This window comes from Euleptes europaea, chromosome 6 (genome assembly GCF_029931775.1).
Source record: "Euleptes europaea isolate rEulEur1 chromosome 6, rEulEur1.hap1, whole genome shotgun sequence".
NCBI classification, from domain to species: domain Eukaryota; kingdom Metazoa; phylum Chordata; class Lepidosauria; order Squamata; family Sphaerodactylidae; genus Euleptes; species Euleptes europaea.
This window is the reverse complement of record NC_079317.1, coordinates 72,085,100-72,105,707: the sequence shown is the minus strand read 5'-3', so window position 1 is coordinate 72,105,707 and position 20,608 is coordinate 72,085,100. Positions and strand designations below refer to the sequence as shown.

Genomic DNA, 20,608 nt, shown 5'->3' with positions numbered 1-20,608 from the left:
GAACTGAGATTAATACTACAAAAGAATATATCCAAAACACCAGAAATGATGTTATTGAGTATGATTCCAGACGACTTAGCAACACAAAGAACCTTTTTGATTTATGCCACAACAGCTGCGAGACTGCTTTATGCAGCGAAATGGAAAGGGCTAGAAACTCCAGAGAAAAAAGACTGGATTGTTAAAATGTTTGAAGTGGCAGAAATGGCAAAACTCACAGCTATTCTAAATGAAGAAAATGACGTTCGGTTTTTGGGGGAATGGGGGGCGTGGATGCATTATTGTGAATATGAGTTAAAATTGGGAAGAATGGAAGAATATTTTCTAATCTGATCCAGAGGATTATTTTTGATTTTTTTTTTATATTGAATAAGCATAATTATATTTACTAACAGATTATGGTTTTTTATATATGGTATTGATATTTTATCAAGATTAGATTACCTAAGACGGGATGAACTTTTTATTAAGAGGCAGATAGAGGTGATGGGGAAGTCAAAAAATTTTCCATTTCTTTTTTTTCTTTTTTCTTTTCTCTTTTTTATTATATGATATGGAATCATAATAACTTTAGGTTAGAATTGAAATTCGATATTGTTATAGATGTTGTTTAATGCAATGGAAAATTTCTATCATAAAACCCAATAAAATTTATATATAGATTTCCCTCCTGGTCTTTGTTTACATCACAGGTCCTCACCTGTAGTCCTTCTCTGACAGCCTCAAGAAGATAGGGAACGATGGAGTAGTTCCACAGGTCTGTAAACCAAACTCTAGAACCATCTACATCTATTGGGCAAGAGAGGAAGAGTCGTGGACCTATGAGAGAAGAAAATGAACACAGATTTTATTTTAACAACATCAAAGCGCAAAACACCAAGAGAGGGAAACAAACTAAGAGGGGGAAATAGATTCCTCCGGCAGGGACTATAGAAGGGAGAACTTGATATGCTACCCTGAAGTTTCTGGAAGAAGGACAGAGATATTTATAATATTTCTTAATTAATTAACAAATAAGGTAATAAGTATTTCTAACTTACAATGAAGGAACCCATTAAACCCACTGCCTAGAAAGCAGGAATTTGTTTAGAAGTTGGTCCTTCAACATGCCACCTTGAGAGAACAGGCATTTAAAATGGGGTATCAAAGTCCCTACTGTGTTTTATTCTTAAACGAGCCATACTATACTTTTTAACTTATTCCATGATATAGCATAAAGCCTCCATTTTAATATATTTATATTTCCCCCCACTGGGCCTCTCTGAAGTGCTGCGGGATATGTCAGAATTTTAAAAGATAATTCTGACATCTTACCAATAGTAACATCTGAAGAACTGTGAGCCTCTAAGAACTTGTTGAGATGTTGCCAGACTTTGGGAATCCAGTCTATGATTTTAACCAGTTCTGCATTTCTCATTCTGCCACCAATTTCGGTTTCAACAAGTTTTCTTCTCAAGAAACGGCCAAGAAAACCCTTTACTGGCTCAGTATGGTTGGCACATAGCACCCATCTGAAGTTGTGGTGTAGCTGAAGATTAGGTGTTGAGGAAGTTGCCTGGTTCATTGTTCCTATAATGTAAGGACTATGAAAAACAAATGAGTCAGTATTTTATGTCTAGAACATTTCTTAGATTTTTTAAAAATCCAGGGCTATTGCTTCTTCCATTTGTTACAGCCATTTATCCCAAACATGGTATTTCGGAAACCTTCAATACTCATCCACCCTTCCTTCTACCCTAGCATAGGTTAAGCTGTAGTGATGTTAGGGAATGTATCCCAACATTTAATCTTCTCCGTAAACAGAGCATTTGCAAATAAGACTAATCTACACGAGGGAAAATCAGATGAAACTTTAGTTTGAAAAAATCTCACACAAGGAAAATCGTGTGGGGGAGGTGAGAAAAGCTCAAGGCAGGAAAGCGATTTGGGGAATGTGAATTGGAATGGGAAGAAGGCCTAGAGGAAAAGTGGCTGAAGAACTCCCCAATAAGGCACCTTAAAGGTAGAAGAAGTCTACAGGAAATCTAGCAAATTAGATAACAGAACTCAGAACAGGAAGGGACAAAAACTTAGGTTGGAGGAAAACCACATAAAGGGCCCAGAAACAGGAAGTGATGCATGCTGTCCTCTCATGGAAGTTACAACATTGCTTATTACCATTTATGATATTTGCAGTTCAACAGCCCATTGAAGATCTCTCCCAGGGAGCTAACATGATGCAAGTTGTCCAGTATGATAACAAGGGGCATCTCCACAGCATTATTCTCACTGTTGCATTGGTCGGCGAGGTTGGAAAGATACTGGCGAAGTTCCTGCAATGGAGATGAGAAAGTAGAACTTGGTTTTCAGCTGGAAATCTTAGCAGAGATGACCTTGTGAGATTCAAAGATGCAATGACCTGCTGTGAATGGCAGAGACTTTTCTCGGGTGAGGCAACCTTTGGAATATTGTTTATAAAAAAATAAAGCTTAGGTACACTTGATAGCATGCTTGGCATCCTAATTGCACAGCTGTCATTTGAATATAAATGCTGTTCTCACAGTGATATCAGCTTCTCTAGGGAGGAGTAGGCAGTTGCCAGATCGCACAGAGAGCCTCCTTGTCCTGGTGATTGGGCAAGAAGTGAAATCTTGGGAGGGAGTGGACCCAGAACCATGAAAAGTGGAGCTATAGGACAGGTTGAGGAGGACAGAAGATGTGAGGCAGATAGGTTCATTGGCAGACTTTGCCCAGTAAAGCAGCCAGGATACCAACTTTTAAGAAGGAGGAGGAGGTGGTTTTTATATGCTGACTTTCTCTACCACTTAAGGCAGAATCAAACTGGCTTACCATCCCCTTCCCTTCCCCTCCCCACAACAGACACCCTGTGAGGTAGGTGAGGCTGAGAGAGCTTTAAGAGAGCTGTGACTAGCCGAAGGTCACCCAGCTGGCTCCATGTATAAGCGTGGGGAAACAAATCCAGTTCACCTGATTAGCATCCACCGCTCATGTGGAGGAGCGGGGAATCCAACCCTGTTCTCCAGATCAGAGTCCACCGCTCCAAACCACCTCTCTTAACCACTACGCCACGCTGGCTCTCTTAGTGCTACAAGTTTTCCGAGGAAGAGACCCAGATCTAAAACTGTCATTGCAAAAATAGATTCGGTAAAAATCAGACTGAGCTCCAAGAGTGAGACAGAAAGCTCTCCTACACAATCCAACTGCAGCAGATGATGGAGGAGTCTCAGGATGCAGCGTCTATGTTAATTTGTAACTTAATCCCACTTCCCATTAAGTAGAAAAAGTATTACCTGTCCACACAGCCTTGGGAATCAAGGTGTCTGGGGCTGGAGCCCAGCCTGGCCCGGCCTCAGCCCCACCCCTACAGGAGGAGGAGCTACCTCCTGGGCCCAGAATTGTGCCTACCTGGGGGAGCCATGGAAGGAGGCATTGCCTCAGTGGTGGTAGGTCCCGGCAGGGGGGGGGGCAGCTGAAGTGGTGGCTGGGAAGGGGCAGGAGGTTGTAGCCAAGGGAACCAAAGCACTAAACGTCCCGGTATTGCTGCCGGTGGCATCATCAACCAGCAACAGCTGGCTGGAAGGCAGCACTGGCCAGGAGAGAGCCTTGCCAGGGTGCAGCAAGACAGGAGATGGTGGCGACTGCAGGGAGACAGGCAAGGGGCCCAAGCAGCCCGATAGAGACCAGTGAGGGGACGGGCTCTTGCGGGGGCTGGGCTTGGACAGGCTACAGGTGGGGTGGTGAGATCATCCCCTAAAGCCCTGGGACTGCCTATAAGGAGGCAGAGGGAGGGACTGGCCAAGGGAAGTTGGAAGCTGGTTCCCTCCTTTAGTTACCTCAGAGGTAGGTGGGACCAGGGCCAGACCGGGCCCAGATCCATGGTGACGAGCCCAAGGACTGCTTAAGAGGGAGAGTCTCAGGCCAAGCTGGGGAGGAAGGAAGTGCCGAGCACCCAAGGTGGGACAGAAAGAAGGAGAGTGAGCCAGTCCTGGGAAGGGAGAAGAGCCGAGTGCCAGAACCCCCTCTCCTTCTCATGCTGAGGCCTGCGGGAATGTCCATCCAACCCCAATCAGGGTGGCAGAGGGTGGCAGGACTGGGCAGGCATGGAAGGAGCCTCACACAAGGGGAAAGCTGTTCCGGTAAGATGTGGAAGAGCCCCATGGCGCAGAGTGGTAAGCTGCAGTACTGCAGTCCAAGCTCTGCTCATGACCTGAGTTCGATCCCGACGGAAGTTGGTTTCAGGTAGCCGGCTCAAGGTTGACTCAGCCTTCCATCCTTCCGAGGTGGGCAAAGTGAGTCCCCAGCTTGCTGGGGGTAAAGGGAAGATGACTGGGGAAGGCACCGGCAAACCACCCAGTCAACAAAAGTCTGCCTAGAAAACGTCGGGATGTGATGTCACCCCATGGGTCAGGAATGACCCGGTGCTTGCACAGGGGACCTTTACCTTTTACCTTATGATGCGGAAGAAACACTGGTCAAACGTTACCTTGGGTCTGGGGCCGCAAAGGTTAGACGGTGACAACCCACATCCCAACGTTTCATTTGTAAGTAACAGAAATATTTCCGCCATGTTACCTTCAGTGTGCTCACCTTGCTAGACTTATGGTCCACATTAAAAGTTGCAATAGCACCATCGGCCAGCTCTCTGCCCTCTCTGAGCACCAGGTATTCGGACAGTCGATTGGCCAAGTACGTTTTTCCCGTGCCACTTGGACCGGACAAGATGATTCTCCTGTGCTCCATCAAGAGCGACACATAGCGCTGCAGTATCGGCTTCGGGATGAGAGACTCAAACACCAGACTGTCCAAACTGGTCTCTGCAATGCCTGAAACAACAAGGGTTTTATTTTTTTATAAAGTTCTAATTCATCGACGCAAGGTTTATTACTTCATGCACACAAAGAAAATCAGCAGCGCCTGTCACTTAACACGGCATCTTTTATAACACCCTTGAGAGATTGCCACCACCACCCAAGCTCCTTAGAGTTGTTTGTCAGTGAGTTCCTATAGGGAAATAAAAGATTACTACTACTTGCAAAGATCTTCTTACAAGAAAAGGTAATTTCTACAGTTTCTTCACTTGCAAAGTATGAAGTAGAAGAAGAAGAGTTGGTTTTTTATATGCCGACTTTCTCCACCACTTAAGGGAGACTCAACAGGCTTACGATCACCTTCCCTTCTCCTCCCCACAACAGACACCCTGTGAGGTAGGTGGGGCTGAGAGAGCTCTAAGAGAGCTGTGACTAGCCCAAAGTCACCCAGCTGGCTTCGTGTGTAGGAGTGGGGAAACAAATCCAGTTCTCCAGATTAGCCTCCGCAGCTCATGTGGAGGAGTGGGAATCAAACCCGGTTCTCCAGCAGACTCCACCGCTCCAAACCATTGCTCTTAACCACTACCCCACGCTGGCCATTACACCATTGGATATGCAAAATGTGTGAAATTCCTTTGCTGTCATACACACTGCATCCCTGTGGCTCAGTGAGAGAACACATTTTTTGTATGCAGACGATTAATTCTTGGCATCTTTAGCTGAAGGTGTAGGGAAAAGACCTTTTCTCTGCCTGATATCCAGGACTATAAGAATAGCCAATTAGAAGCTATTCAATAGTCTGATATAACATGGCCTCATATGTTCAGATAAGTGAAAGTGCACAATTGCTGGTGTTTAGGTACATTCTCCATTGAACATAAAATAAACAAAATAGCCCTGCCTTCCTTACAAAGCCAAACTGTTTGCTCTGAATATCCTTTGTACAATATTGATGGAAATATCTTCTGGCAGAAAAATGTCCATGTGAGAGAATTTATGCAATGTCAGCAGAGAAAAATTGGCCAGCTGAGAAGGCAAAGCCAGCAATCCTTAAAAGCACGCAGATGGAATTTCAACTGTGAGATCATATAAAGGCTGAAATATTTAGCACTTAAGCCAAAAATTATCAAGATTAAACATTTGTATGAACAGCTGTATATCTGGAAGGTATAAGTATTTTACTAGCTTCCCACAATATAGTTGAAAGGGCACCGTTTAATCATACAACAATATCTGTATCACAAGCTGACTCAAAGATTAAGCTTAGCAGAGTTTTTAATTCTCAAAGCTCTAAATCAACAATTAATTGTTACATGGCCATGCATTCAAGAAAAATAGATAACAGTACTCCTGGGATGAAACAAACCTAAACACTCAAACAAAAGATTCACAGTTAAATCCTATTCAGAGTTTCATCTTTTAAATGTATTTTTATTTATTTACAACACTTCCATGCCCTCTCTCCACAGACCCTGCCCAAAGTGGCTTATAGAAATAAAGCATAATAAAAACATTTTTTGTGTGCCGTCAAGTCACAGCTGACTTATGGTGACCCCGTAGGGTTTTCAAGGCAAGAGACGTGCAGAGATGGTTTGCCATTGCTTGCCTCCGAGTCATGATCCTGGCATTCCTTGGAGGTCCCCCATCCTAATACTAACCAGGGCTCACCCTGCTTAGCTTCGGAGATCTGACGAGATCAGGCTAGCCTGGAGCTATGCAGGTCAGGGCAATAAAAACACCATGAAAAGGAATGAATCCCCGCATTAAAAACCCAACCAGAGCATAAACAAACATAACACATTGAGTCACTTAAATTCTCAGGTTCAAAGAAGCCTGTAAATTTTTTAAAAAATGAACCCATTTAAGGTGCCAGGTGAGCCCGAAGGAGTAGGGCATGACATAAGTGAGGTGCCGTGACTGAAAAAGCCCCATCTTTCAATAGTTGTAGACTGGAGCAACTCTGCACAGGATTGCATTGTCAATTACTTATGAGAAATTAGGACCACTCTCCTCATACAACTACTTCAAAATAATCTACACACTTATTTTGAGGAATGTCTCCAGTGCCAATGCCTTGGTTGCTTGGACAGAGATCTGACCCTAGGCACCAACAGAAATAGTCCCATGTGCTGATGTTGGCACATGGTTTTGGAAGTTGCCTACCCCTGATATAAATATAAGGCACACTCCCCATTCTTGCAGAAATTCTCCATGAGCATAATGAGAAGTTCCTTTCTGATCATTCCATCCTGCAAATCAGAACAGAAACCCACTGCAAGCACACAGCTTTCTACAAACCTCTCCTAAATCTAAGTATTAACAGTATCCTTGAGCCCTAGCTATGTAGTGTTTGACAGAAGGCAGGCAGCTATGCTGGACAATAAGGATAGCTTCGATTTTTGTGCGTGCCCTAGAGCATATGAAGGATGTGCAAATGGTGTGGGCTAACAAGCACATCGTCTTCAATACTGGAGAAGGCTCTTCATCATCTCTCCCCACTATGTATATAACTCCAGGCCTACCGTATGTACTACTTCGCTGTGAACAAGGACAAGATGATGCAAGCCCATATGTGCTAAAATAAAAGGTGCTTTACATGTATTTACAACTTCAAGGAGACTAATATACATAAATGCTACTGCTTTTGAAATTGCTCATGACGGGGACATACAACCCAAGGAAGCGTGGCATGTGGAGAGTGAGAAAAACAAAAGGAACTCATTACGTATTTTCTGTTCCTCTGAGGTTCCTCCAGCACTGAGGCATGGCAAGGCCTGTAATTACACAGAGCTATAACAAAAGGATCACCTGTAATTTACCTTTGATAGTGACTGAGATGGTATTGTTTTCTCCAACCAGATAGCCACAAGGAAGCAGTTCAGGTGTCTCTGCGCTATTGGTGCGTATGATTTCTCCGATGCTGTACCCCACGACGCTGTCTGAATTTAACCCTAGCTGACTCACAGGATCTACATGAATTATGTATTCCTGCGAAGTGGGAGGGGAAAAGAAAGAAAAGAAAGAAATCAAGTAACCTTCCCCTTCATGTTTCTTAGCCTTAATACAACTAAATAGCTTTTTAAATTTTCAAACAGAATTAATCCATTGAACAAAGGTGTTATCTCCAAGCAATGATACATGGAAAGAAAAAGCCAAATCCATTTAAGTCAAAATCAGATATTCACACCGTTTTGATTGAACACTGCATTAAATTTACAGGATCAGGAAAAATCAACCAGCAATTCAGAGGCAGCTTCTGGAATTCAGTACCTGCTGCACTATCATGAATAATTCCATGGAATGCTACACACAAAGGCAGTATTCAATGCCATCTTACTGTGTACCAACATTTTGTATTTAAATGTCAGGAGAACTCAAACAAAATGATGAACTCTTATATGCATTACATACGAGAGGCACTATACCTCTGAGTCACCAGATGGCAGTTACAAATAACAGGGGATGATCATCATCCATGCCTTGGTTATGAGCTTCCAGAAGCATCTGCTGGGCTACTTTTAGAGACGAACTGAGCAATCCTTAGGGGGAGGGCGGATCTGCAGAGGAGGAGACGTGACCCCTATGCCAGTGTAAGTGCCACTTGCACCAGCAAAGTGGGCATGGATACTGGCACAAGGTCACTTACACTGATGTAGGGGTGCTGCGTGGCAGCGCGAGGCTCGGGCGTCAGTGCCACCTCTCCAGCAGCAATTTTCTGGCACAAGTCCTCATGCCAGTGTCCAGGGGGGTGTTCCCGGGGACAGAGCTGATGTGTTAGCCCCCAAAGCCCTACATGCCAATATCTAGATCTCAGAGCTAATACCACAGGCAATAAAAAATCGACGGTGATAAAAACTATTTGAGATAGTATGCTTTTCCATATTACGCTGGTTCAGATATAGTAGGTCTTAGATCAAGGAAATCACAAATTCACTTGCAGTTCTCAATGTCCTCTAGAATTATGAGACCCAGAGGTATTGTTAATGCCTGTTAATGTTAACAAAAAAGAATCTGTTTCCTTTATTTTTAGCAACGACTTGAATAAGATGGTTTATAGGAAGCACTAAAGGAACACTGCTAGAAATAAGAACAAAGATTTCACCGTTTACCTTGAACAGCCTTCGAACAACACCATCCAGCACATCCCATTTGGTCTTTCCACTGACTCCAATACAGCCAATGAGGAAGAGACGAGGCCTAGAATCCTAAATACATAACAGTGTATTAAAAGACAATGGACTTGGGAAATCGTCCTGTTCCAAAGTGAAAAGTTGCCCACATTTGAAATATTTCATCATGCCACAAGCTCTGGTACGCCAATCCTTCCAAATATGAGTGGATTGGACATCTCCAACATAGCGTTCGTGAGCTGAGTTAGTTTTCTTATATGCCGATTTTCTCTACCTTTTAAAGAGAATCAAACCGGCTTACAATCTCCTTCCCTTACTCTCCCCACAACAGACATCTTGTGAGGTAGGTGGGGCTGAGAGAGCTCTAAGAGAACTGTGACTAGCCCAGGGTCACCCAGCTGGCTTCATGTGGAGGAGTGGGGAATCAAATTCAGTTCTCCAGATTAGAGTCCACCGCTCCTAACTACTATGCCATGCTGGCTCCCCTATATATACAAATGGGGAAATAGGGGGAAATCTACTCATACAAAGAGGTTCATTAGCACATCATTCCCTCACTAAAGTTGGTATCACACTCTTGGCCTCTAGTGCAAGCTCTTCTAGCTTAAAATCACACAGTAATCATGGATAACCAGCCATATTTCCTTTTTTGTTGTAACTGTTCTTTATATAGTTAGCATTCATGGGTGTTAAAACTAGAAAAATGTTGATAGCAGGGCACAGAATCAGGCAGCAGCATCACGACAACAATTAACTGAACAACAACGGTGTCGCCTAATAACATAAAACAGCCCCAATAAAATTAATTCTATCAATTCTTCTAAGGACTTTGAAATGGGAAGGTTTTGCATTGGCAGCTGGATCAGTAGTGAGGAGTAAATGCACAATGGCTTATACAGTGAAAAAATATGTCCCCCAAGGTATGCAGGACAAGGCTGTACAGAATTTATAAATTAAAACTAGCATCTTAAATTGGATCTGAAAACACACCAGCAGCCAACAAAGTCAGCAGAGAATCAGCTGAATGTTTCTGCCTCCCAGTAGCACTAAAATCTTTGAGGCTTTGATTCTAAGCAATTTAATTGACAGCCAACGTGGAATAGAAAAACGCTCAAGGTGACACAGCAAACTTTCTCCAAACCTGGCAAGTGAGTTTCGTTGAGAGACGAGTGCTTCTTTCATTGCCTGATCCAGATCTTGGATTGCTTCCCACTAATATTGTTTACTTTAAAAGTTAATTTAAAACCAGTGAATGAGAGAAAGGCCGTAGGGCATTCTTCAAGTTCTACAAGACCAATCTTGACAAACTCTTCCTTCAAAGCCAAGCCTGCTTGTTTCAGTTTCCCTTTTATTCATTCCAAGTTACCGGGGCACTAGCTGGTCCGGACTTCATGGAACCCCACAGCTATGGCATTGTGTCTAGACCAGATTTCCCACTGTAACATCTCCATCAAAAGCAGCAGTGGAAATAGTTAGGGGGAAAGTCCTAGGAGGAATCAGGCCAAAATGGGATCTTTTGGGAACAGGAGCTCTTCCGATAAAACGGTCTTTCCACTCTGAGTTAAGAGAATTGTTTCAGTACTAAATAATTCCATTTTCTTTAGCTTCAGCATGTTGCAGATAGGCAGGAAGAGAAACTTTCAGAAGACCCTTTAAACATCTGGTGGCAGACACAGGGCTGGGAATGGTCAAGGTTATGTTGGTTTGTGTTGAAACAAACACAGATACCTGCAGAAGTTTCCTAATCAGTAGTTAGAGATATTCCTAATTCCTTTACATCCCCTTTTCTACATTGAGAGACTTCTGAATTGTGAAACAGACCATCTTTGGCTGATGAACACAAGGATGAAAAGGTAGGCAGGCAGGGGAATATTATAGCAGAGCAGCAGCTAAGCCATGCTGTATGAGCCATCATACAGCAAACATTAAATTATTCTTTACACATTTATCTCTAAACTCTCATTCTGCTCTATTATAACTTTATCTATTAGACATTGTGTCTTTTATTAATCGTTTTCTGGAGATAATCACCATCTAGTTCTTACTGTGGCAGCACACCTGAGTCTTGACTTTGCTCGATCAAATTCTTTGCATAGAGAAAATTAGCGTGCTCCTGCACATAAAAAACTAGAACTGGAATCCTTCTCCTTGACATTTTAATTGTCTATGTGAAGGGATTTTTTTTTTTTTGTACAGAGAAGCATTTTATCATGTACCACCCACAATCTGAAACAGTACAGTCAGGACAGATTTACGCTCACAGTGAGAATTATGCTTCTTTTGGCTGATGTTGGGGCTTTCTCCTTATAGCAAGAGGTTTACAAATGAGGATTATTCCCAGAGTACGCCCAGTAGACTCACATCTCCTCATTCCTCTGGATAACACAAAAGGCTTCTTTGCACAAAATACCTGTCACATTCTGTTCGTGACAATTTTATTTTTCTTCTAAGAAGCTCAGGAGATCTTACATCTTTCCACTCCTCCTTTTTGTCCTCACAACAACCCTTTTTGTAGGCTAGGCTGAGGCAGAATGACTGCCCACGGTGATCCAGGGAGTTTCATGGTAAAGTGGGGATTAGAACCAGGATTTCTTCCATTCTAGCACGACACCCTACCCACTGCGCCACACCAGTTTTCAAAGTAGTTTCACCATAACATATTGCATGTCTTGCAGCATGCAAACAAAGTGCCAGCGATGCTGGAAACACAGGTTGAAGAAGCATCCACACCCAACTTACCTCTTTCCATTTCACTTCATCCTGAAAGCTGATGACTATTTTAACATGTCTGCCTCCTTCTTTCCGAGAAGAACTATCACCGGGGTCATCTAACAGCATGTCTGCGATAGCATACATGAACTCTCTGTTAGTCATCGAGAATCATACATAATGTTCTTGACTTACAGTGCAGAGGGCGTTTCAGCCCTTAGTGAATATACACACTGCCATATATTGTCTTGAGCACATGAAGCTGCCTTATACTGAATCAGACCCTTGGTCCATCAAAGTCAGTATCGTCTACTGAGACTGGCAGCGGCTCTCCAGGGTATCAGGTAGAGGTCTTTCAGGTCACTAACTTGCCTATTCCCTTTAACTGGAGATACCAGGGATTGAACTTGGGACCTTCTGCATGCCAAGCAGATGCTCTCCCACTGACCCATGGCCCCTCCCCTTGTTTTGCACCACGTTGTCTTCATCCATTAGACTTAACATAGAATAGTGAAACCCTGCCACCTGGGGACTGAAACTCTGTCTCAACTTCCACTTTGATTTCTGAGGCTAGGTTTGCAACCATATGGTCTAGAAACTTGCCTGATGATATTCTCAGGATGCTTAACCTTCTAGCCACTTACAGAATAGCAGAATATATGTAAGTTTTGATACAATGTCAAGATATCCCAAAGAAGTCTGCAGGGGCCATGCTAAAAAAAGACCAAATTAAATTAACACTGAGCTTTCTCTTTTTAAAAGTATCTAGAAAATGGGCATAATTTAATGACTCTAAAAACAATTCTGTGTAGCTGAAGTCATATATACAGAGCTGTACTCTGAAGCAAAGGAGAGCTTCTGCTGCTGATGTGGTAATGGAAGGATTTATTCCAGTACTTTTAATTTTTTAACAGCTACAGGATGAAACTTGCCCGTTGCCCTTCACATATACTCACCAAGACTAGCTGACTCTGTGAGGTTTAGGCTGTGCTGTGAGAGGCCCATCGACTGCCTTGGAGAGGACGAAATGGACACCTGAGACTGAGCCCTGCTGCAGCTGCCCTGGTTTTCAGATTTGAGCCGGTCATTTTCCGCTTTTAGTTTCTCAATCTCACTCTGGATGAGAAATGGAAAAGGAAAAGGAAATGGAAAGCACACACTGTTTCTGACATTTTTAGACATAGACACATTCTACCAACTCTCTATCAAACAGAAAGTAGCAATCGTAAAGGTATAAAGAAGAAGAGCTGATTTTTATATGCCGACTTTCTCTACCACTTAAGGAAGAATCAAACCAGCTTTCAATCACCTTCCCTTCCTCTCCCCACAACAGACACCCTGAGAGGGAGCTGGGGCTGAGAGAGCTCTAAGAGAACTGTGACTAGCCCAAGGTCACCCAGCTGGCTTCATGTGTAGGAGTGGGGAAATCAACGTGGTTCACCAGATTAGAGTCCACCGCTAATGTGGAGGAGTGGGGAATCAAGCCTGGTTCTCCAGATTAGAGTCCACCGCTCCAAAAAAAAAAGCATGCCATCTGCAATTAACTGATGGCTCATACAGCAGACTGAACTATTAATTAATTCATTCATTCATTAACCTTTAATAGGCATAGTTTAAAAGACATCTCGTACAAATTCTCACGATCAAAATCAAATCATACCAACTCAAGATGAACAAACCAGGGCCCCTATCAGGCTCAGAAATATACAGAATATATAAAATACAAATAAGTATGAAATATATAAAATATACCACATTATTGAAATTAAACAAAAGGTTAAAATAATCTGCCCATCCAGCCGGACTGTGATATAATACAATAAGCAATAATAGTCATAATCATTGACCATTCACTAGAAACTGTTAATTAATAACTGTACTTTACCCAGATCCAAAAAAACAAGAGAGAGGAGAGAGAGTGAATGTTTGTCGTTTCTGAAAAGGGAAGGACAGTTGTCTTCTCCTTGCAGCAACAGCTTTAACCTGATCTTTGGATTATGGCTGCTGTTTTATTCTGTTTGTAAAGGCCCATCCAGGTGGGAGTCTCCTCTGGCCCAGTTGCCAGTGGGCCTGAAGGGTAGGGGCATGATCAAGCCTAGTGGTGCCATGCTGAGCCACCAGCTGACTGGCAGGCAGACCCATGCAGCTGCTGACTCCAGAGCTGCAGGAGGTGAGAATTGAAGGCTGCATGACAACAGAAGCAAAACTGGATATGTGAGGGAGGAGAGGCATGGCTGGAAGGTGAGGTAGAAATGAAAGAGAGAAAGGGAGGAAAAACAAAGGGGGAAAAAGTGTGTGAGAGGTGTAGAAAGAGAAGAAGTGAAAAAGACAGATAGTAAGGAAAGGTAGAGCCAGCGTGATGTAGCAGTTAAGAACGGCGGACTCTAATCTGGAGATCCGGGTTCGATTCCCCACTCCTCCACATGAAGCCTGCTGGGTGACCCTGGGCCAGTCATGGTTCTGTTAGAACACTCTCAGCCCATGCAGAGGCAAGGAACAGCAAACCACCTCCGAACGTCTCTTGCCTTGAAAACCCTACAGGGTCAGCATAAGTCAGATGTGACTTGACGGCACTTTACACACAAAGAAAGGTAAGAGGAAGAAAGCCGGAGGAGAGAAAAGATGATGGAGAAGGTAAAGAAAAGCCACCTGAAAGGAAGCCAAAGAGAAGGGGAAAGGTTAAGCATGGGGCTAGGCTTTAAGGCAAGGTCAGTAGGTTTGGGTACTGTTAACCTACTGCAAGTTTTTATTGTTTGACTGACAGACCGACAATATAGGAACCATCCTTTTGCATATCCAACTCATTAATGAAACAGGAGTTCAATGTACCCCTCGGCTCTTTCGTTTGCGTGATTTGTTTGGATATTTTTGCTATTTTAAAACTTTTTAATGAGCACTTTATTTTTGGATGCTGCTCTGAACACCCATGGTGGATTACAGTCTGGATTTTCAACCCCACTACTTTGATTGATTTATTAAGTTTCTGAGTCAGATGTTGTTTGTAAGTTTCTATGAAACGAAAAGCTCATAGAAAGGAACGGATGCACTAGAATCTAACCAAGGCTCTCGAGCAGTGGTGTCAAACATAAGGACCGGGGCTGGATCCGGCCCCTTGAGAGCTCTTATCCGGCCAGCGAGCCAGCCACCCCCCCCCCCCACACACACACTCTCAAACTGGGCTGGCGAGGCATGGCCCGGCCAGACCAAATGACATTTATGTCATATCCAGCCCTCGTAACAATTGAGTTCGACACCCCTGCTGTAGAGGCTCTTCATCACATCCTCCAAATGCACATTTTGTTGACAAGTAGTGGCAGCTTTAACATCTGTGATTTAAGGGCCTTGCCTTGATGAAAGGACAAATATAGTCTCAGGTAAATACATTGACAGAGAAGCTCTAATTTTAAGTAGCGGGTCGGGATTTTGGTGTGTCATTGCAGTTCTTTCCTACCTGCATCCTGTTCATGGCCTCCCGAAGCTGGTCGAGTTGGTGGGCGGAGCTCAGGGCCTCCAGACGGATATCAGTCAGCTTCATCTCTTTGTCTCTTAGCTCGTTTCGCAACTGCATGACGGTTTCTGCTTCGCTATCTGTGCATTCTGAAATCCTGGGGGGGATTGAACAACAGCAACAACAAAAATACTGAGCAATTAACTCAAGAACATGAATTCTTAATATGGAAATGGAAAGCTTTAATGTCTTGGTTTCTCCGAGGTTTCGCCTAACTCCAGTTTTGAGATGAATAGGATACAGTCATTAGAAACTGTCTCAGCCTGCCCCTAAGGGGAAAAAAAAGAGAGTACCTTGGCAGTTAATACAATCGGGACGCAAAACAACCATTTTGGCTGTGAACTATACTTGGCTTCAGTAGTTAAATTGCTCGGAGGGAGCGCTATTCTGTGAGAAATCTATACAGCCTAGAAATCCCAAGTAAATTAAGGTGGTATAGACAGTAGCAGCAGCCACTCGAGGATTGATGGGCTTGAAAAAAAAAGATTTAGCACTCAGCAGGTGTAATGCACAGCTGGGCTTCCCTCTACGATTCTGGAGAGCTTTGGAATTCTACACCTTTTCAGTCATGAAACATTCCTGTTCATTCGAAACTGCTAAGGCTTTATTAAAAAGCTTTTATTCTTCTGGCACCGGCTTTCTTTTACCCTTTCTCCTTTTTCACGGAGAACTGGGTTCAGTTACTTTCTCGCACATAAAAAAACAAGCAGCAATATAGCCAGCCATTTTCTAGGATTTGTTCAAATTGAGTGCATCCTGAGAATGTCATTCTTTTTCGGCGTGGTCTCTTTTAGTAGTATCCTAAGCCAATTATTTAGCAGTGAAAAATGAAAAACCAAAGACAGATGTCAGAAGGCAGGTTAAAAACCTACTGGTATGAAGTGGTAGAAGACTTCTAAAAATGTGATCTTTCTTTTACTGGAGAAGAAATGTTTGATTGAATCTCTGCAACAGTTCCAATTATTATGATACCAGCAATTTCAGACTTCACATAAAGACTGCTAAATCTGCACTAGATAATAACCTCAGGCCTTTTCCACACGGGTGATTTGCCCTCAGTGTGATGCTGTCGGGAAGAGGTTTTCCCCCCTGCTTCCACACAGCAATGTGGTGCTTTTGTGCATTACCTGGGTTTCCCATTACTTTTATGCAGTCTTTCCCAAGCCTACTTTAGGACTGCATCAAAACCGGGCTGGCTGCCCTGTGGGCAGAAAAGCCCAGGTTTGCCTAGTCCCACCCCAAGCAGCCATTTTCCCTGCCCCAGTCCCTGCAGCAGCCGTCCCCCTTCTCACACGCCATGGCGCTTTTTGAGTTTTTATTTTTTTGTAAATTGGCAATTGGCATATTGATGTAATGGTACATCAGTAAGTCCATTACTGGTTTTAAAAAAAAAAACCTTGGGGAAAGCGGCTTCCATAGGGTCAGGGAGAATGTGTGGAAAGCTGCCTGTCTAGAAGCTCAGTTGCTACTGTGCCGCATTGGTCGCTGAAGCAACACTATGCTGTCTATAGGAAAGAACTGCCACGGAAAAGGTCTCAGTTAAGTGTCAAAATTCTCAAATGGCCCACTGCCAGATGGACCAACATGAATATTCTTCCTTCGGAACATTACCAAGTTCCTGATTGGCCCAAATATTCACAGCCCTGTGGGATGCTTGTGCACCTAAATCAGGGGTGGGGAACGTCAGGTCTGAGGGCTGTTTAAGGCCCGCAAAATTAGTTGGTCTGGCCCTTTGTGGGTCCTGGAAGATCTCTAGCTCAGAAGGATCTAAGACTGGCGATCCACCCTCTCCCGCAGACAAAAATAGCCTCTATTCAAGGCGGATGTGAGTTTGTTTTGCTGAGAAAAGGAATCTTTCCCCCCCTTGCAGAAGAGTCATTAGCTATGGAGCTGCTAGGACTGCCCAAGAAACTGTGTTAACCCTTTCCTACCTAGGCGGGGAGAAACATATTCCCTCTGTACTACAAGAGGGCCGGGGGCGGAAGTGGAAACAATGGAGAGGTTAAAGGGGGTAGGGCCAGAATGCATGGGGGGGGGAGTTCTTAGCCAGTGTGTCCTCATTTCATCCCTGCAGGCGGAGGTAGCAGGAGCAGGCTGTAGAATCAGGCCCCGATCATGTGGAGCAGGAGCAACTCCGGCTTGTGGCTGGACGGCTACGCCCGGCTGGTGCAACAGACCATCCTCTGCCACCAAGGTTGGATGCCTGCCTGCTTGCCCACGCCGGGGGGGGGGGCATCTGGGGCAGCTGCCTGCTTGGGGCTTGGTCAGCTAATTTTTAAGTTGATAATTTTGTATGGCCCGCGAATGATGTTATAAATATCCAAATGGCCCTTGGCAGAAAAAAGGTTCCCCACCCCTGGCCCAAATCATAGTGCGCCAACTATTTGAAGCTACAGTGAGGCACCTGAAGTTACTGATGTTGTTTACAAGAACACAGACTGCTCCTAAATGCCACTGGACATTGGCCTACTTGAAATTAGAAATAATTCACCCCAGAGAGAGTGGCAAACTAGTACTGATCAATAGCAAGCTTTTGTGCCTTACCTACTCTGAACTACCTCACTTACACATATATCACACCAGATATATATAAAAAAGCACATGGAGCTCCAACATTCATAAGAACCTCTCCATTAAATAAAGGGACAAACAGATGGAATCGCCCTCCCCCATCACAGCAAGGCAGAATTTTCCATGTACAAGGATTCATTGTGCAGTGGAGCACTTGCAGAGCATTGAACTGAGAACATAAATTTTGTTAAGACGGAGGAATTCTATGTCACAAACATGAAATGCCCAAAGAACTCTGCAATATAAGGTATTCTTTCTCCCCCAGTTACAAGAGAATCGATATGTATAGACTACAGCGGAACAGAATAAATCAGGATAAAGCAAGTGAAACCAACCTCAAGAAATACTTTACTGAGTTAAGTTCAGAAATCATATTTTAAGTATTGGTATAATACAGAGTTTTGCTTATCTGACTATTAGGCTAGAGGTGTTTATGTGGGCAGAATCTGGGAACCATCCACTGTTTCTGTGCATTCCTTGCGCTCTTCATTTTTACAACTATGGTTACTGCTAATAAGTAAATAAATCGGTGTAGAAGCCTCAGGCAATTTGGTGCTCTGCCTTTTCCTATCTTAATTCTCTGACATCTGTTGGCTTTTGAGATACTTGCCAAGATGTGCCCCCTGCAAGTCCTTGCAGGTTTCTCACCACACAACTGGTCCTGGCCTACTGGCCAGAACCATGCAAATAGGTTAAGCCTAGTCTGGCAGCCAGGGAGAGCTACCCAGGGGGAAGGAAAGAGAGAAAGCTGAAGGCAGGGGCGCAGATAAAGGTAAGTTAACTGGTAGGTGAGAAGGAGAGATAGAAGCAGGAAAGATGGAAGGAAGCAGGAGAGTTGGAAGGAAAACAGGAAAGGCTGTGGGGCTTTCGGCATCATGGTGCATGTATGCACCTCCCAGCATCTTCCTGGCTTTTCCCCAATCTTTTGCACACCTGCTTTGGGAAAGATCACAGCAAAGCCTGGATGGGTATCATGCAGACAGGGAAGTTCATATTTTTCCCAGTCCTGCCCACATGGAAGACCCCACAATGGGCATTTCCCATAACTCCACAATGAAAGGAGCTAGAGACCAGGTTGGTTTCCCCACAACTCCACATGAAGCCTGCTGGGTGACTTTGGGATAGTCACAGTTCTCTCTGAACTCTCTCAGCCCTACCTACCTCACAAGGTGTCTGTTGCGGGGAGAGGAAGGGAAGGAGATTGTAAGCTGGTTTGATTCTCCTTTCTCCAGGTTTCCCGCAGCACCAAACAAAATGGGACCCAGCTCTGGAACACATTTTATGTATGCAAACTGAACTTACAGGGAATTGGAATGAGAGGTTCTCAGTAACGGCGTGCACATAATGGAGCCGTTGTGAGGCAGTTTTGGCGACGAAGGCAGTGAACAATCCGTCATCTCCTCAATATCTGAATGAGAAGATGCTGACTTGGGGGACTTCTTTTTACCAAAAGCTTGCTTGAAGGAGCTGCGCAACTGAAAGTACACAAAAACAAAAGAGATTGTGAATAAAACAAGTCATCCTTTATGCCAGGATATAAGTACCAGAGCAAGGAATATTTGACATGCAACATTTTTATAATTTGTTACTCAATTCCTTTTTTTGGGCAATACAGATTAATACTTGAAGTGTAGATTTTTCCTCTCTAGAAGTCTTTGCAACCTATTAGGAAATGAAAGAGTTTGAGGTGCTTAAAAAGTGCTGGCTGTAGAGAAATACATTTTTGAAGTGCATCTTTTCATTTTAAGACACAGCAAATGTCTGTTCAGCTCAAGGACCATTTTATGAAAGGGTTGTTACCATGGGTTGCAGTTAGGAAGTGACATGGCTCAGACAAGGTTATTGATGCTGACAGAGTTAATCATGTAAATGGACAGGTTAGCTTTGTATTTTAGAATTTTAAAATACATCTTTCTTACCTCATTGACCTGCCAGAGGAAGTGTAAGCAAAAAAAAAAGGGAAGGGGGAAGGAAAAAAAGACAAGTTTTAACAGATAAAGCCAACAACAAGGAAAGAGCTGGATTTCTCAGGAGAACATAACCAATCAAAAAAAAAAGTGCAGACATACCAAATAATTTTATAGGGCTCATTAAAAAAACATATTTTATGACTTAAAATGGATCTGGACATTTTACAGAACCTAAGGGATGAGGCACAGATTGCCATCTAAATTTACATTGTGCTTTACACATTATCCAAATTGCCTTTTGTCTGCCAAACTCTGAATGCCACAGAACCAGTTGTGTCACTCAAAAATAATCAGGCTGTCACCGTCCCTCCCCTTGCACAAGGAGATAAGGAACATGCCCCAGGCTCATGCACTTCTACTCTCTCCTCACAACCACTGAGAAGTACTTTCTGACTTGACAACCTCCCCAAGCCTAGCATATTGAAATTACTGAATCTAGTCTCCAGCCAGGTTTAGGGGAGATCCTACACTCTTAACAACAGGATCTTCCTGATTCATTTCTTCACAGGGTGATGGGACTTGTGAGCCTCTGCCACTCTGTCAGGGTTGTGTGGGGCCAACACCCCCCCCCCCCAGTCTCTCCTCTTGGTGCCTCAACAGGCTTCAGACTGCAGAGGAGAAGGGATTAATAATTCTTCTTCTTCTTCCTCTCTTTCTACTACCCTCCCCTGATAGCCAGTTAGCTGGCAAGTGGTCTTACATGTCCTCCCAGGCCTAAATCCCTGGTCCTTATGAGGGAAACTCCTTGGGGTATGCCTCTCTCTTCCACCTCCTGCCTCCCAGAGGGTTGCCCCATCCTCCTGGGCTGACTGGCAGGAGCTATCGCCAGTCGGGTTTGACTGGGCCAGGCCAGCCTCCAGTCTCATCCTCCATCTTTGATAAATGGCTGCCCGGCCTCCTTGTATCCAGCTA

At 43.9% G+C, this 20,608-nt stretch overlaps 1 protein-coding gene across 2 annotated transcripts in view; it reads right to left on the bottom strand.

The window, feature by feature from the left end:
• Positions 1 to 20,608, bottom strand: part of NAV2 (neuron navigator 2) — a 310,894-nt gene that overhangs the window by 17,198 nt on the left and 273,088 nt on the right. For both annotated transcript variants that reach the window (XM_056852251.1, XM_056852253.1), the window contains 10 exons: positions 19,029 to 19,201; positions 15,099 to 15,252; positions 12,604 to 12,763; positions 11,678 to 11,778; positions 8,918 to 9,013; positions 7,628 to 7,796; positions 4,588 to 4,823; positions 2,158 to 2,312; positions 1,315 to 1,583; positions 701 to 819 (listed from right to left, as the gene is read on the bottom strand). In XM_056852251.1, the coding sequence (XP_056708229.1) occupies positions 701 to 819; positions 1,315 to 1,583; positions 2,158 to 2,312; positions 4,588 to 4,823; positions 7,628 to 7,796; positions 8,918 to 9,013; positions 11,678 to 11,778; positions 12,604 to 12,763; positions 15,099 to 15,252; positions 19,029 to 19,201 (1,632 nt within the window). The remainder of the gene's footprint in view (positions 1 to 700; positions 820 to 1,314; positions 1,584 to 2,157; positions 2,313 to 4,587; positions 4,824 to 7,627; positions 7,797 to 8,917; positions 9,014 to 11,677; positions 11,779 to 12,603; positions 12,764 to 15,098; positions 15,253 to 19,028; positions 19,202 to 20,608) is intronic.